This window comes from Callorhinus ursinus, unplaced genomic scaffold, assembly GCF_003265705.2.
Source record: "Callorhinus ursinus isolate GAN/ISIS: 27379988/994484 unplaced genomic scaffold, GSC_fseal_2.0 scaffold21, whole genome shotgun sequence".
Lineage (NCBI taxonomy): Eukaryota > Metazoa > Chordata > Mammalia > Carnivora > Otariidae > Callorhinus > Callorhinus ursinus.
In genome coordinates, this window is record NW_027397083.1 from 26,489,682 (window position 1) to 26,506,699 (window position 17,018).

At 39.6% G+C, this 17,018-nt stretch overlaps 1 protein-coding gene and 1 pseudogene across 4 annotated transcripts in view; one reads left to right on the plus strand and one right to left on the minus strand.

Moving 5' to 3' along the window:
• NELL1 (neural EGFL like 1) overlaps window positions 1-17,018 on the minus strand; it is an 857,163-nt gene that overhangs the window by 197,804 nt on the left and 642,341 nt on the right. For all 4 annotated transcript variants that reach the window (XM_073904919.1, XM_073904917.1, XM_073904918.1 and 1 more), the window contains one exon: window positions 5,122-5,217. In XM_073904919.1, coding sequence (XP_073761020.1) covers window positions 5,122-5,217 — 96 coding nt within the window. The remainder of the gene's footprint in view (window positions 1-5,121; window positions 5,218-17,018) is intronic.
• LOC112829168 (cyclin-P pseudogene) overlaps window positions 13,429-17,018 on the plus strand; it is a 41,555-nt pseudogene continuing 37,965 nt past the window's right edge.

Here is a 17,018-nt window from a genome sequence, read left to right on the forward strand (position 1 = left end):
GAGCCCGTGCCATGTGCCAGACCACCAGACAAAGCTCCTGCTGAGAAAAGGTAAATAAATGTCCTAACTGCTAGGGTTTTGAACAGGCACATTTGCACTCCTCCTTTTCCCACATGCCTTCCTGTGATACCTGAAGAGGAAAAAGAAGTATTCTCTTCTCCATTTACAGAATGTAACCACTATCCACCTTCTTAAAAGCTCTTAAAATGTTTCCCTGAAACAAGGAAAGGCAGAGAAAATGCATATAGATGAATGCCAGTACAGCGCTCTCAAAACCAGAGCAGTATTTAAAATTTGGAAGAATACAGAAGTCTTTGTTTCTGACCATTCTGGCGGGTGGATAACACACTCAGGGCAAACTGCTGCCCTCTGTCTATATATCCGGAAGGCCCCAAGGCACAGGGAAAAGAACAGAATAAATTATCTGGCAAAAAGTCATTTCCTTTAAAGGAAAAGTTAAAAGACCCCCAGGAACTGAGAAAAATGAAGTCCTTTTTGTGAGTTTTTATGTTCTTTGCAGTAATGATTTTTACAAGTTTAAGATAAACACAAATAATATTTATTGTATTAGAAAATCCAGATAACCAAAATAAGAACACAATAGCTACTGGAAATTATATTGTCAATGGATAACAGTGTCAAACTTCTTTTTTTTGGCTATTTATTGATCTCCTTGAATATTCTTGATCAGGTTCTTAGTATGCTTTGGAAAGGCTTGCAGGTTGTGAGAGTTCATTGCTTATGTGAGTTAAATGAATAATATTTACAATAAAGGAACCCATTTCTGAAGTTATGCGGGAAAAAGTCAAGGTCTGCTATTTTTATAATATCAGCATATTTTTCCCAGTTTTTTACATTATACTATTGTCTAGCCTATAGTTTGATGAGTACTGCCCAATTCTCACTGTCTGATTCACAAGATGTTGGTTATGAGTGTCTGAATTTATACCATTTAGAATTCATGGAGTATACAAATAGGGAAATGCAGTAAAATTAGCTGTCCTGTGTGTACCACCAGAAAGAACATCTGCAATTATATCCCAGTGAAAACTCCTACTAAAAGTGACCGCCTGGTATTGTCAGAGAGAAAACATTACAGAGAAAATTCCATTTAAAATGTGTGTATCTAAGTTTTATGAGACATTATCTTATTACATATATTGAAAACTTCCTTCTAAAAAAAAGAAAGAATGTGGTGCCTGGGTGGCTCAATTGGTTAAGTGTCTGACTCTTGATTTCAGTGCAGGTCATGATCTCGGGGTCGTGAGATCGAGCCCCACATCAGGCTCCATACTGGGCATGGAGTCTGCTTAAGATTCTCTCTCTCCCACTCCCTCTGCCCCTTCCCCAGCTTGTGCATGAACACATTCTCTAAGTACAAAAGGCAGGCAGGCAGGCAGGCAAGAAGGGAAGAGGGAGGGAAGCAGGAAGGCACGGGGGGGGGGGGGGGGGGGGGAGGGGGGGGGGGGGGGGGGGAGGGAGGGAGGGAGGGAGGGAGGGAGGGAGGGAGGGAGGGAGGGAGAATGGATGGATGAATAAAGGATTTTCTCTTCCTTCAGGAGAACACAAGGGTTAGGGTCACATGCTTCCTGGGTAGGGTTGAAGCATTCACATGTTTACACTGTCACTGGGAGAAAGTGGACAGAGAACTGGCACAGCTTCCATACCAACCTGGTTCCCAGGACTGTAAGAAGGTGTGCCTCACATACCACATGATGGAAATCAGCCAGTCTCTGGTTCTTGGTCAAGAATGTTCTAAATTACAGCAACTCTAAGCACTTCTAAAAATGCTCAACAGATGCTTTAAAATATTTTCTCTAGCAAAAAAATTCTTATAATTTTTATGTTATCAACTAACGCTGATACATTTACCTAAAATATATATGTGTGCATACCTACACACACACACACACAACACACATATATATACAAATACACATCTACATACACATGTACCATTTTTGTAAAAGATTTTTTTTAAATGCTACATTTAAACCCAGTGTCGACCATGGGAATTAATTCTGCCTCCCTGGGAATAGTTGGCAATGTCAAGAGACATTTCTGCTTGTCATGACTGGGGGTGACACAGCTAATGGTATTTAGTGGGTATAGAGTCCAGTGATGCTGCTAAACATCCTACAATGCACAGGACAGCCCTCGACAACAAAGAATTATCTGGTCCGCAAGGTCAATATTGTCAAGCTTAAGAAATCTCTAATTAGACTTAGTTTGATACCTTGTATGTATCTCTACTTGTTCTTGCTTGCAAATATGCTTAATGCCAAGTAGAAAACTTAATCTCATTCAGTTCTCAGAAAATGGTGTTCTGTTTTATGGTCGGTAACCTATTTTTGGATTTAGTGTGGCTCTTTGATTTCACATTTGAGTTGTTCATCTTTGTGTTACATACCAAACACAGGTGGGTGTTTTAACTTCATTAAATTCTAGATAGGTATTTTCTTTAACAAATGATTTCAATGATTTAACTAAATGTGCTTGTATTCTGAAAGGCTGAATATCACAATGGATAAAACCAGTAACCGGGGGGCCATGGGAAACATTTTAAGACTAAACATAAGTGAACTCTATATATCTCAAAAGAGACCATTTAATTAGCCCTGAACTTGAAAGAAACCAAATAAAGATTTAGTCTAATCATGCTATGAGACATTCATAATGCATTTTTCCCTTGCACCCTGAGACTCAAGGTATCCATATCACTACTCAGTGGAAAACAGAATTATTTAATGTTTATTATTAATGATCAATATGACAAAATAATTCAGATAAGATATGGCATATGTTTCAGTATTTGCCTACAATTCATCTACATCTCTTGCACACAATTGACGGGAAAATGTGTACTTTATTCTACTGCCAAAAAAATCTTACAGAATTAGAATACTGGCCAGTATCAAATGGAATGGCTTTGCTACTGATAGGAGAGAGCATCACATGTGGAGAAACCTTTTTTTTTTTAATCTTACAATAACTGTGCACATACTTAAGAAAATGGAATTCTCAATCTCAAATTCAACATTTGTAAGATTTACGTAGGAACCCATGTCCTACCAGTCCTTTCCCTCCAGTCTTGATTTTCTCCTTTACCTCTATTTTCCTGCTCCACATTATGGACCAGAATGTAAGCACTGATTCAGCCAACCACTTATTGAGGAGAGAAAAGGCCAGAGGTCAAATGAACAAGCCATCAGAAACCACAATTAAATTTTCCTGAGCTGCCACTCACTTGGACCCTGGTCTAAGATCAATGCTCTCCCCTAATTCTTTAAAAGGTAAAAAGAGTAAGAACTTTACAGATGTTCTGCTTAAGTATCTCAAATAACAATATAACAACTGGTTTGTAACAGGCAACCTGAGGTGCTTGGTGAAAGTAAAGATTTGTGGACCCTCCTCCCCAGACTTTCTGATTCACCAGGTACGGGGTGGAAGAGCAGAAATCTGGATTTTAACAGGAAGTCCATGTATTATCCTTGAGAAATATATGCAAAGTTTATAACTCAGGCTTTGTGCAATGCAACTTATGTTTTATTCTCAGTTCTAATGCCGGCTCTGATAGCATTGCAGAGATTGCTTCATGTGGCTAAAGCTTTAGTTTGCCATCTATAAAATGGGAGTAATGACAGTAATCTCTTGTTTGTTAATATTAAAGCATTCATTTACAAGGCCTTAGACATAACTAGTACATGAGAAATTGTGTATCAGTAGTAGTATCCGTCATTATCAACATCTTCACCATCACCATTCTGTCCCCACAAATCCCTGTATACACATTTTAGGGAAACACAGCAGTTCTAGAGGAAATAAGGCTAAACCTTTAGATTTTTTTTCATTCTAGAAAACCTAATCAAAATCCAGTGTACTGCAATAAAGGCATGTGTGTTAAGTTACCATTAAGTTTCTTTGCTTTTGGCAAGAATATTTCAGCTCCATGTGGTAATGCTCTCATGCTGCTCAGGAGCAGAACTTGGCTCCTTTACAGGTCTCTTTTTAAGGATACGCCATTTAATATTATTTAATAAATGTGACCTGATTTGTTGGTAATATCACAAAACATGGAAACAATGGCACACCCATTGCTGATTTCCTTGTTGAATAATTTATGTAAATTGTGACATGTTTTTTAAAGGACCAGGCTGCCTTATAAATATACAGGCAGCACAATGTAATATGTTGGACAATTTGGGGTATAATAAATAGGCTCATTAAAAAAAATGAAACCCTTACACCCCAAAGGAAAAAAGAGCTTTGCTTAGGTCTTTGGCATTAGATGAAGACATCCTCCCCCTCATCAAATAATAGGAATGATGATGACAACATTGTATTTCCACTTTTCTCTGCAATTCTATGGTGTCAAGTTTATTCCCTTCTCAGAAAAATATGATACAGTGGTTTTACCCTAATAAAACTCATGGACAAATACACTGAAATATTTAGTTTTATATGGCATTGACCTGTTGCTTGCATGGATTACTGGCACACTAACATTGATTGTCAAATTTCACTTACACAAAGGTAGGAGGACTTCTTGTAATTAATGACCGAGCTGGATTTCACCAAATAGCACCAAGTATAAACACTACATTTACTGCAAATAGAAAGGGGCACATAACAGAATCTTACCAAAACTAATTGGCTTACATTATCAGGTCCATGAATGATAATGTTTGTAATAAACCAATATTAGAATAAAATTCCAAGCACACCAATAAACCTGCTGCTGGAGTTACTTAACATGCTTTTATGCAAGGAGCATGTGGTTCTAATTTAGATTCCATTGATGCAGCAGATTGTTAAAACTCCAGTAGTTGCATGTGATGCTACCCAATAGATGATAAGTGGGGCAGGTTAGTTCGTGAGGCGTTATCTCTAACTAGCCCTAAAAATGCACACTGCAAACTATAGCAGAGAAAAGACTGGACCTTGCGAAATTAGACACACTGGAGGGAGAGCAAACGAAGCCCTATTTTCAAAGGGAAGATGCCTGTTATGTAGTAACAAAAAGGTACCCACTTTGGGAGAGGTACATCCACCATCAAAACAGGACATATTAAGTCAACCCACAGTACTAACCCCCCAAAATAACAAAACAGGCAAGGTTACCTTTCTCACAGTGGCTTCCTGTGAATCCAGAAGGACAGACGCATTTGTTAGGAGACACGCACGTTCCACCATATTTGCAGCCCTCTTGGCAGAATGCTGTCACCAAAAAAATAAGGGATTTCTCTTAGATAAGATGTCAATAAGGAAACTCATGGTGAATAGTGTGAACACTGAAACAATTCTTTCCTTGGTGCATAGAGCATACATACCTGTGTTGACATATTTAAAAGTTTCGGAATACAAAAAGAAATAAATGTCATAATACCTATTTCACTGGTTTACATATAGATCATTTGAAATAATAAAGTATTTCACACAGGGCTGGCATGTGCTAAGTGGTAGTTAGTATGAGCAGCTATTACTGTTGCTGCTATTCTGATTATTGATATATTTGAAAGCAAATAGGATAAATTGAGTAACTAGAAAGGATAGGGTAGGGGTAAAGGCAAAGGCAACTGAAATACTATTTTGTAACTACTCCTAAAACATCTTTTATTATAATAAAAACATTTTTGCATTATTTTAAAAGATCTTGGGTAGTTAATATAAGTTTTTTAAGGTTTTATTTATTTATTGAGAGAGAGAGCACGCACGTGCGCACACCTGTGAGCACAGGGAGGGGCAGAGAGAGAGGGAGAGAGAATCTCGAACAGATTTTGCACTGAGCACAAGCTGGACATGGGGCTTGATCTGATGACCCTGAGATCACGATCTGAGCCAGAACCAAAAACTGGATGCTTAACCAACTGAGCCACCCAGGCACCCCAGGTAGTCGGTATCATTTTTGATAATATACATTTAACTAAGCACTTACTTTTGAATATTTAAGATGTTTCCAACAATTCTATAAGAAAACAATGCCTTGTCCTTATAGCTAAAATGCTTAACACACCTCAAATTATTCCTTTAGGGGAAATGCTTCAATGTGAAAATGTGGTTTCAAAGGGTGTGAACTTTGATAAGCCTTTTGATAAGCATCAAAAAATGATCCCCACCCCATCTCAGTGCTACCCTGCTAGCCTTCTGAGACCAGGTTACTTTCCCTTATTAGCCACTAGCACAGCATAGCTCTGGGAACCTCTCCTTTTCAGTACTAACTACCATTGTTCACTTACATATAACTGATTACCATCTTCTGTTTCATCCATTGGACTGTAAGACCCATCAGGAGAAGTAACTAGGATTGTTCTTGTTCCCCATTGTACCACAGTTTCAGAATCTGAGCACACAGTAGATGCTTAAAAATAGTTGCTGAATGAATTCCCCTATATTTTGCACATTATTCTGATCAGAAAACTCTTGCTATAACAATTCCTCAACACACTTTCATGCCAAATAATTTATTATCAAGCCTTGCAGGATAACCAGTAATTTAGTACCCAAACTGCAAAATTTCTCATTAATGAAGACGACTGCAACTTGGTACCACAGTTTCTTTTTCACACGAGAGCTAGGTGAGCAAATGTTTTTAACTGCAATTAGAAACATATCACACAATGGGGTGCCTAGGTGGCTCAGTCGGTTAAGCGTCTGCCTTCAGCTCAGGTCATGATCTCGGGGTCCTGGGATCGAGCCCTGCTTCGGGCTCCCTGCTTAGTGGGAAGTCTGCTTCTCCCCCTCCCTCTGCCCCCCACTTGTGCTCTCTCTCAGTAAATAAAATCTTAAAAAAAAAAAAAAGAAAGAAACATGTCACACTGGAAAGATGCCATGGTTATATTTTGCCATCATCACAAAAATATGGATTTAACTTTAAAAAGCTACATAACCTCTTTGGATAGTTCAACACTAGTTCAGGACTTCTTTGGATAGTTCAACACTAGTTCAGGTACATAGAACTTCTCACAATATTGTCATTTTCCATATCATTTACTACTCCCTGGATAATTTTACGTTCTGTAGCTCAGTAATTAATTGTGAGCTCCTCTGTGTCTGCCAGAGGACAGATAGTGCATACCTTGCTATTCAAATACCATTTCCCATTTTCCAGCATCTTAGTACCCTGAGACTGTGCAAAAAACATTCACACAACATCTGCTTTGGTATGTTCATCAAAAATCAATATGTATATAAATATATGCATACAAATATATACAAAATCCCTTTTCCCCAAAAATCACACATTTGTGCACTGACAACTACCATTTCAAGTAAGATATTTAACATATAGCTCTGCATCAATGCTGGTTACAAAAAAAAAAAAAATAAAGTGGTTTTGCAAACTGAAAATGATAGATGGAAAGCTGATAAAGTTTCAAGCAACCCCAAAAGAAGACAGGGGTTTGGAAGCAAGAAACTCAGTTTGGGTTTCTTTAGTGAAACAAACAGCACATACGTGCACACACACGTATACACACAGATCGGCAGATTCATAATACCTGTGTGCTCCTGATTTACTCAACTCTTAAGAAGAAACGATATCGAGATTTTGGAAGAAAGCATGAGATGCTTGTGATAGTCTAAGAACGTAGATGTCATAATAAATATGGTGCTATGAGGATGAAATGAGTTAATATTTGTAAAGGCCTTTAAATAGTGTGTGGCACATAGTGTTAAGTATCTTGTTAAATACATTTGATCGACAGCAATAATGTTATGGCTGTGAAACATGGACCAAGAACAAATCGTCTAATACCAGACAACATAGACCCATCTGACAAGGTGTTCAGCTTCATCAAGGATGCATGAAAGGCATTCCTTGTTATTTATACTTTAATTTCTAATAATAGTATAATGGCCCTTATCATGGTATTATTAGGGAGGTGTTACCGTTTGACAAAAAAGGTGAAACTGGGGCTCAAAAATGCAGTACCCCATCTAAGGTCATACAGGTATCAAAGCAGTAGAGTCAAGATTCAAGCAAAGATTTCTTTGGCTACAAAGTCTTGTCTTTTCTTTATATGTTATAGTGCAGGTTGGTCTGCAACCTGGTATTCACATGGGCAGCTTTATTCTTTTTTGGGATAGTTCCATAAGGAACTATGGACTGTAGTTAAGGAAATGGACTGTAAATTGAAAGAAAAAATATGTCCAAATTGCACATGTGGCACGAAAGAAGGGAGGTAGGGAGCTGCTCGAGTTCATGTACGTCTCATCACATCTCCATTTTTGTCTGAGCCACTTTACAATTGACCAAATCCAGGCACATAGGATTTTTCTTGAACAGAATTTATCTGGAATATAAAAGAAATTCATTACCTATTCGAACCTCAGAGATGATGACAAAATAATTTAAAAGACAAAACACAAAAGCAAATAAAGAATGAGCATGCAATCCAAAACTTAAACTACTTGAAATCAAGATCAATGCAAGTTTTCTTTGAATACCTTGTAAGCTATCAAAATATACTAGTATCCTAGACTAAAGGTTGTGAATAGATTATTTCTATCTGGTTCTTCTTGATCAACTATCAACCCAGCATTTCAAAGAAAACGATTCTGATAATCAGAGGACCTATAATTTTGTGCATTACTTTGTTGATGGCATGACCGAAACAAAAAGCCAAGCCACCATTACATTTCTTTCTAGTTTATGTAAATATAGGATGGTAGAACTACATGGCTCAATTCCTTGTTCTGTTTTATTAGCTGTGTCACCTACAGCAAATTATTTCACTCCTGTGGACCTCAGGTTTCTCAAGAACAAACCAATAATGATAATACCCATGCTGTGCAGGTTAAATTCAATTACCAACGTAAACCACCAGCACAGGGCACTGCAGGTGTAATGTGCCCAAGAACTAGATTTGACTGTTATTTATCACCAGGATTCTGTTTTTCTAAATAACAGTACTATTATGCATCAGTTTGTGTGCTACATTCTGGAGATGTGGCAGTGACTTAGAAAAGATCCCTATGCAAGGAGCTTATTCTTTAATGAGGGCTCATTGTCACTCCTTCCTCGACTTGATGAGTTTAGTAGTATCATGTGGTTTGCAATGGAACTTGGAGCCACAGCTCCTCTGTAAACTCAGAAATAACTCAGGCATCATGGGTATGTTGCTCTTTTATCAACCACTTTCCTAATTCCAAAGCATGGCTTGAATAGATTGCAAATATACAATGAAATTATAAACCTGAATCTGCCATCACAGTGTCATTTGTTATTAATGTACTACCCTGGGGGAGATGTTGCACTGGATCAACTCTGAAACGGTATTATTCTATTTTTGAAAGGACTCTTTGCATTGTGCAAGAAAATAAAATCAGAAAACTCAAAATTGAGGGAGAATTAATCCACAGAAAGACTACCTGTTTTACATTCAAAAATTCTTAGCATGGGAAACAAAACTTGGGCATTAAGGGGAATAAAATGAGAATGTGGGTTTGAAGATGCCAGTTCATAGATGCCCAGTATCGTCACCATGTGTTTGATTTGACGAGAATAGTTTTACACTAATAAAAAAGTAACAACCATTCAAGTTCTAAACACTTTGCAGGATCCTCTTAAAGTTCTATGGGCATATATTTAGTTTCTAGGGATATCCTGTTTTCTGACAAAATACAAGGAAACATACAAGTCTCAGCACCATCGGATAAAAGGAAACCCTTTGCTTCCCTCCTGGTTTCCTTGAGGAAGCTTTCCTTAAGTTCATTTCTGACCTCTCTTTGCCAGCATTGCTCGCTCTGCCCTGTGCCGGTAAAGGGAATAAATTCTATTTGTAAATTTAGGAAGAATATGTATCAGGATGATGATTCTCAGGCAGGAGAAGCAGGAGACCAGGCAGAGGAGCACCGTATGTTTAGAAGTATGTAACTGTTACATTTCTAGTTTTATTCTGGATAATTCATTACTAGATGTGAATTACATCCTTTAAAAATAACCACCAAGGTATCTAAATAAATGGTAGCTGACCACCATGGACCAATGACTACAGGATGTCATGAATCAAAGATTATAATTAAGTTGATTATGTGCACCTAAAATCCCAAAAAGGGGGAAAGAAGGAAATATTTAAAACCTATTCATGCTCAGCAAAACTCTATGGCCACCTGGCATCCTTCTTGGGAGTAAGCTGCCTTCAGATGGAATCAATTTTCCTTACCTCCCGAATGACACCTTCCTCCTTGGGATGTGGTTGGTAAGTTGGCCTTATTCTGTGTTCATTCTTAGCAAACTAGCTTGTTACAGACTGAAACTCATGTTCTTCAACTCATTTCTGTCAATAACAAAGGGGATATCACCTCCATGTTTGCTTTTTGGTTTATTGCTGACCTCTTTCAGAACATGGTATGTATCTATCAAAGACCCCCTCAAACATTTTTGGTCCTCAGAAGATGGCAGGTGGGGTCAGTGTGCTAATGGCATTTGGTGGATAGAGGACAGGGATGTTGCTAAACATGTTGTAATGCATAGGTTGACACTGCATAACAAAGAATTATCTGGCCCCAAATGTCAATAGTGTTGAGACTGAGAAAGTGTGTTCCAATTTTACACAATTTAAGTCTACTAGGTGTCTCCAGGAGCAAAGTTCTGTTATTTTAACCCCCTTTTTTTTTTTCCATTTCTCCCCTCTCAATTTAAAATGAAGAGAAAAGGTAAGAGTAAAATCATCTAGGTAGCTAGTCTGATACATAAAACCAAACATCCAGATGTCTACAACTCTCAATTTTCATATCATTCTGGTCCCAAGCACACAGTATATTGCAAAATATTTAATTATTGGCCCCAAATCACCTTCATCCCTATTACTTACCATCTGTGTCTGTATCCACAATTCCAATAGGCCTTTACACTCCCCATTTCAACAGTAATAATACTAACAATGGTAATGGTGAATTCCATTTTTGGAAGACCTATTAAGTACTTTATAGACAATATTCTATTTTATGCTAACAATGAGAGCACTGTGCATTAGTCATGCTATCCTGACTGCCAGATGAGAAAGTTGGCTTAGAGAAGCTGAAGGTCACAATGCTACAAAGCGGTACTCTGGGTTTCGAGTCCCAAGTCAACCACTTCTCTAAGCCATCCACTTGGGACTTGCCTACCAACGATGTATAGATGATATGCTGGAAACTGAGAAGTCTACAACTAGGTGAGAGATGGTCCCCATCCCCAGGAAGCCCACAATCCAGTGACAGAGAGTGGCACATATAAAACCAAGCATCATAAAACATGATAAATGCTACTATAGCAAAATGAATAAAGTGCTGAGAGAACATGCAGGAGAACATGATAAATTGTGCCTGGTGGACTTGGGGCAAAGCTTTTCAACAGAGCTGGCATTTGAGTTGGGTCTGGAAGAATGAATGGGATTTTTGCCAAGTAGAGAAGCACAGGAAAAAGGACAGTTCAGGTCAAGGTTTGTCCTGTGGAAAGGTACTGAATAGAAGATGAAAATGAGCCAGTGTTGCTAACTCACGTCAAGGTCAGAGACAGAACAGAAGAGAATGCGGTAAGCCATGCAGGCGAGCAGGAGCATCTTAGAATCTGGGACCCGTCCTCTCCATCTTCCCATTTCCCATCCACTTCCCAGGTTTGTTAGTGACCTTCAGGCACAGTAGTGAACTGCTTGGATATCTGCATACAGACTTTTCTTCTGTCCATCATTCTAGTTATTTGGTTTAAGATCATGCTTTGCTAATCTTTTTTACTACACTAAATAGTAAGGCATAAATTTTATATCAGAAGCCTTCACATATACACAACCAGTAATAGAAGATTGACTTAGTCTGTGTAATGAATTTTGATATTTTCTATTGTATTGTCTTCCATTGCATTGCCTTGTATTGTTCTCTATTCTCTATCATTTATAAAATACAGCTGTGATCCAATGACTTGCTTCCCCAGCCCACTAAGCCTGTGGTTTAAACTGTGCCTTTATTTCACACATCCTTGGAAATCATTGTATTCTTCCAGTCTGTAGCATTCCATGACAGTGTGTGGGGGCACAGTCACTTTTAGATTAGTCTTGAGATTTTGCCTTAGCTCTAGAAACACTGATATAAGAAAACGTCTATAATGCTGCTATTTTCTGTGGATGTAGTTGCAACAGACATCCTCTGGTCTGGAAAGTCATAATATTCACTATATAGGTCTTCATAGAAAACCTGTTACAGAGGATAAGTTAGATGGGAATGGCACAGGTTGAATGGAGAGACAGCGCATCCTTTTGTATTTTGGGGGAGAGGGGTGCTGTATATATATGCCTCTCTAACTGGACTATGAGATTCTTAAGGACTAGGGTCAAATTTTTTGCAATTCTGCTTTCCTCTATATCATAATCTGGAACCCTAGTGATACTAAACCTCTATTTTTTTTTGTAAATTACTTATATAGAGAAAACAACTTTTGAAAAGACAGTTTTGTGTCATGAATTGTATCATGAAATTTGAAATAACAATTCGACCAAGTCAGAGCAATTCAGTTTTAGAAATGTCTCAAACATTTACTACGTATGAAGACACTAGATACTCTAGTAAGATGTGATCCCTGTTCCCCAAAACCTGTGAGTCTATTACAGTGGTTCTCCCTAAGGGCAATCCTCACCTCCCCAGGGGATATTTAACAATGTCTAGAGACCTTTTTGGTTGTCACAAATGGGGGAGTGCCATTGGTGGCCATACTAGTGAGTAGAGACCAGGGATGCTGCTGCTAAACATCCTGTGTGCACAGGACAGCCCCAAAGCAAGGACTTATCCAGCCCAAAATGTCAACGGTGCCAAACGCTACAAAAAATAGACAATCCTTTATTGTCTATTTATTCTTCCAGTCTGTAGCATTCCATGACAGTGTGTGGGGGCACAGTACCCTTTATTTAATTATTCAACAATTACTTACTGAACACCCTCTGTGCCAAAGATTATTCCGAGAACCAGGGATTACAAAGAATAGGTAAAATATTTCAACTTATGGGTCTATATTCTAGTGGGAGAAGATACAGAACAACAAAATAGATGTGTAAGTGACAGAGTAAGTTAGATGAAAGGCGATATAGCGAGAAACAGAAGAGGGCAGGGGAGTGGGGGCTGTGCCAGTGGGAAGGTTGCAATTAAACAGGGGGATAATGGAAGGCCTCACTGAGCAGGTGGCATATGAATAAAGACCCAAGCGTAGAAAGAGTAAAGCATCAAGCAGAAAAGTGTTCCAAGCAGAGGTTACAGCAAGTGCAAAAGCCCTGAGGTGTAGAGTGTACATATCATGTAGCGCTTTACAGATCCTAGCAATGCTGCCTATGCAAACTCAAAGGAGGCAGAGAGAAGGAAAGGATTGCTTCTTCCTAGGAGGTCAAAGAGAGGTCCGCACAACAGTGGATGCCAGAGCTGAATCAGAAAAACAGTGAGTAACCAGGCAGGCTGGGACCAAGGATGGTCAAGTCAGGGCAGGCAAAAGGACAGAGGCATGGAGCACCACTGGTGGAACAAAAGAAGGCCTGGGCTTGCTGGAAGACAGGCCATGAGGAAGGAGAAGTGGTGACTGGAGCTGGTATTCCACTAACCCAGGCTTTGGGCTATTTCACTGAAGAGCCTCTTCTACTCAGCCTTCCTCATCAGGTACCCACGCTCTTAGGAAGAAGGATTTGGGACTGCCAATATCGCCTTCTTTTCCTGCAATTCCAATTTCATTCAGAGTAAGACCGGTGGCTTTTCCCTAGGGAGGCACGGTCAAAATGTTGAATATGAATAGGTTTCATGAGTTAAAGTCACTGAAATGCAGAAATGGATGAAAGATATAAAAAGAGGAGCAATTCAGCAGGACATCTCTAAATACCTGAGAATGAGGAATATTTGACCGATTTTGTGCACATAGGGGTCAATCATTGACACGTTACCCAAACAACACGGATGCCTGGGTAATTCTCCTGCAGAGCCTAAAGCTTGGTGAGTGATTAAGACTCTGGAAACAGATCCAGATTCCAGTCCTTATTAGTTGATTGATTCCCAACCCTCAACTTTGGTGAGATGTAACTGACATAAAACATTGTATAAGTTTTAAGGTGAAAAATGTGTTGCTTTATTACATTTATATATTACAAAAGGATTACCACCATGACCTTATTTTGAAAACTGCTTAATCTCCTTAATTAAGCATCAGATTCCTTATCTGTATAGTGAAGGCACTGGGAGAACCTAGGGCACACTGATATTTACCAGCATTAAACAAGTAGTGCATATGAAATACTTGTCACAGTGCCCACAAACAGTAAGTGCTCAACAATGGTTAGTTCCTCTTAAAACTGTCAGTCTCTTTCTCTCTAGGTTAATTAATATAGTGAATAATGAATATATTTAATTTATTAATTTGTTATATTTATTATTAATAAATTTAATTTAGTATATTATTTAACATAATATAATGAATATAGTTAGGTCTTCCCTAACTGGTGTAAAAATCAATGCCAGGGTTTGAGAATTTGTTGAGGATGAGAATCAATAGCAAGGAAAATAATAAGGGATTAAGACAAAAACCTAAGAAGAGGAACAGAGTAAGAACTGGTGTTCAAATTTCAAAAAGCAAAATTTGGGAAGTTAGTTAAGGACTCCGTACAATGTAAAAACTAAGGCAATGGTGAAATTATATCTTTGCAACAAAAACTCTGAAAGCAGTTTGTAATCTCGTGTTCGGCATTCACAGGAGTGCTAAGGAAGAGGAGCATGAAAGTGCTATTGTGGAAAGCAGTTAAGGAGAAAGCCCGGGTGAGGGGGTCAGAAGGTTTCCTGCCACACTGCCACATTGGAGCCAAGACATAGATTACCCCGGGAGGTCACCGTCTGGAGACTTTTAAGAAACAAATTCCAGCAAGCTCTCCCAGGGAAAAGCAGTCTGTGATTTTATATAACCACATGGAATGAGATGTTAAATCTTGAGTGAGATATGAATCCAGGCTGCAGTGATAGTAGCTGGGTCATTCGGGTGGACCAAAGTTCCTGAGAGGGCTTTTCCATTTCCTACCTACCTCTGGCCTGAAATCGGAGCTATTTCTCAGATTCATAAAGCATTTTGTGCTTTTGTTGAAAGAGTGCTCCACAAGAATCTTAAAAGGCAATTTGTAATGGTGCCTTCATTCTGTAATGAATGAGGACACGGAGAGGAGAGAAGTTCGATGACCTTGCCCAAGAAAAAGTTAATTAGGAGGCAGAGACTGAGAATTCCAGGCTCCGTGATTCTGACACAGCCTCAGGCACCTGCGAAGTGATGCCACCTTCCCGCAGTGGGAGAAAGCTTGTGTGGGTTTTTTAAGGAGTGGGGCGGGGAGGAGAGGGGGAGGACAGAGGGTAGAAACAAGGGAGGCGGGAAAGATGAGAAAAAGAAGAGAGGAAGAAATGTCTTAGCAATCAAACACAGAGGCAGACACTGCTCTCCCCTTCCCCGTCCTTTGAAACACCTAACACAAACGCCGACTGTCAGATGACCGGCTCCAGGACACTGGCTGCCTGGGTGTGCAAATCTCAGGTCTTTTCCTAGCTGTGTAACCTAGAGCTTATCGAGAGCCATCGGTAAATATCATTTTCTCATGGCAGAATGGGAAATTAAAACAGCACCATCTTTATATGGTTGTTGTGAGGAGTAAAGGTTACTGCAGCTTGAGCGCTTAGAGCCAGGTGCTCAAAGGGTATTAATAATTCTCGACGTTATTATCATTAGTTCTGTACTTACATACACAGAGGAGAAACCCACGTAGGGAAAAAGACACTGACATGGGGAACTAAAGGTAAACGAGACCCTAACTCACAGGGTTACCAGGCTGTTGTCTGTATTTTGTGGAAGGGGTGCTCTTTTTCACTTCCATGCTTCAAGGTCCCAAGCAAGAAATTCAGAATTAGAATTATTATCATGTTGTAGAATGCAAAGCATTCCAAAGATCTCTGCTTGCTGGAGGATTCAATAACATATATTTGACCTTTCTTTGGCTGCCTTCAAAGTTAGAACCCAGGGTCCTCCTAAGTGAGCCTGTCTGATTAATGGCTGGGCTCGCGCTGCACATACCCGCCGGGCCTCGAGCCTTCGACACTGCCTGGTTATCTGTCTTTCTAGATGGTTAGCTATATCTCACCTACAACATGAGCCGCCCTCATTCCTGAGCTAATGTTATTTTTGAAATATCTAGGCTCAAGTCCGTCAAAATGTATTTCTAATTTATAGCAGCACAGTGGAGGTAAAAGAGCACAGTCCCTGGAATCAGAGAAACTTAGATTAAATCACTAACCGTGTGACCTTCAGCAAGTGACTAACCTTCCCTGGGCCTCTATTTGCCTACCTGAGATGAAGATAGGACTACCTCTTCTTCAAGTTGGGGTTAAGGTGATGGGATAAGTATGACGTTAAGTGGCACAGAGCCTGTGCATTGCCTCCCTCTGCAGAATGCTCTCTTGCCACTTTTGACCAGCAGCCTTATCCCACTCAGTGCCATTCCCCCAAACACGCCGAGCTCGCTTGGGTATCGGTCGGGTGTGCCCACATGATACCGACCATGCAGGGATTAGGCAAGCTGCCACCACTGTTTCCTGAGGGTGCTATACAGGAGTTTCCGTGATGTCCACCTCCCTGCCCCGCGCCCCCCATCCACAGTGTGCAGGAATGCTGAATCTGCTCAGTTGCTACGATCTCAGCAGAGAAACAACAGTTCGAGAGTACCCAGGTTGGAGGGGCAGAAAGATGGCCTCGTACACCTCAGCCAGTGTGCGTGCAGAGTACACAGGAGAGAAGCAAAGCTTCCCATAGAAACCATTCCATAACACGTGGGCCTCAAATGTTCTTCCTTGTGTCAGGGTAAGGAGGAAGCTCAAGTAAAAAAAGTACTTTGCAACAGAACCTAGCCTATAAGGGACTAGAACACCACTGAACAGCTTCCAAAACAGATTATATCTACTATTAAGGCTGCAATGATTAAGAATCATGCTTCATTTTTTGTTTTTTTAGTTTTTGGGGGGGATGGAACATGAGATTAATATTAGAA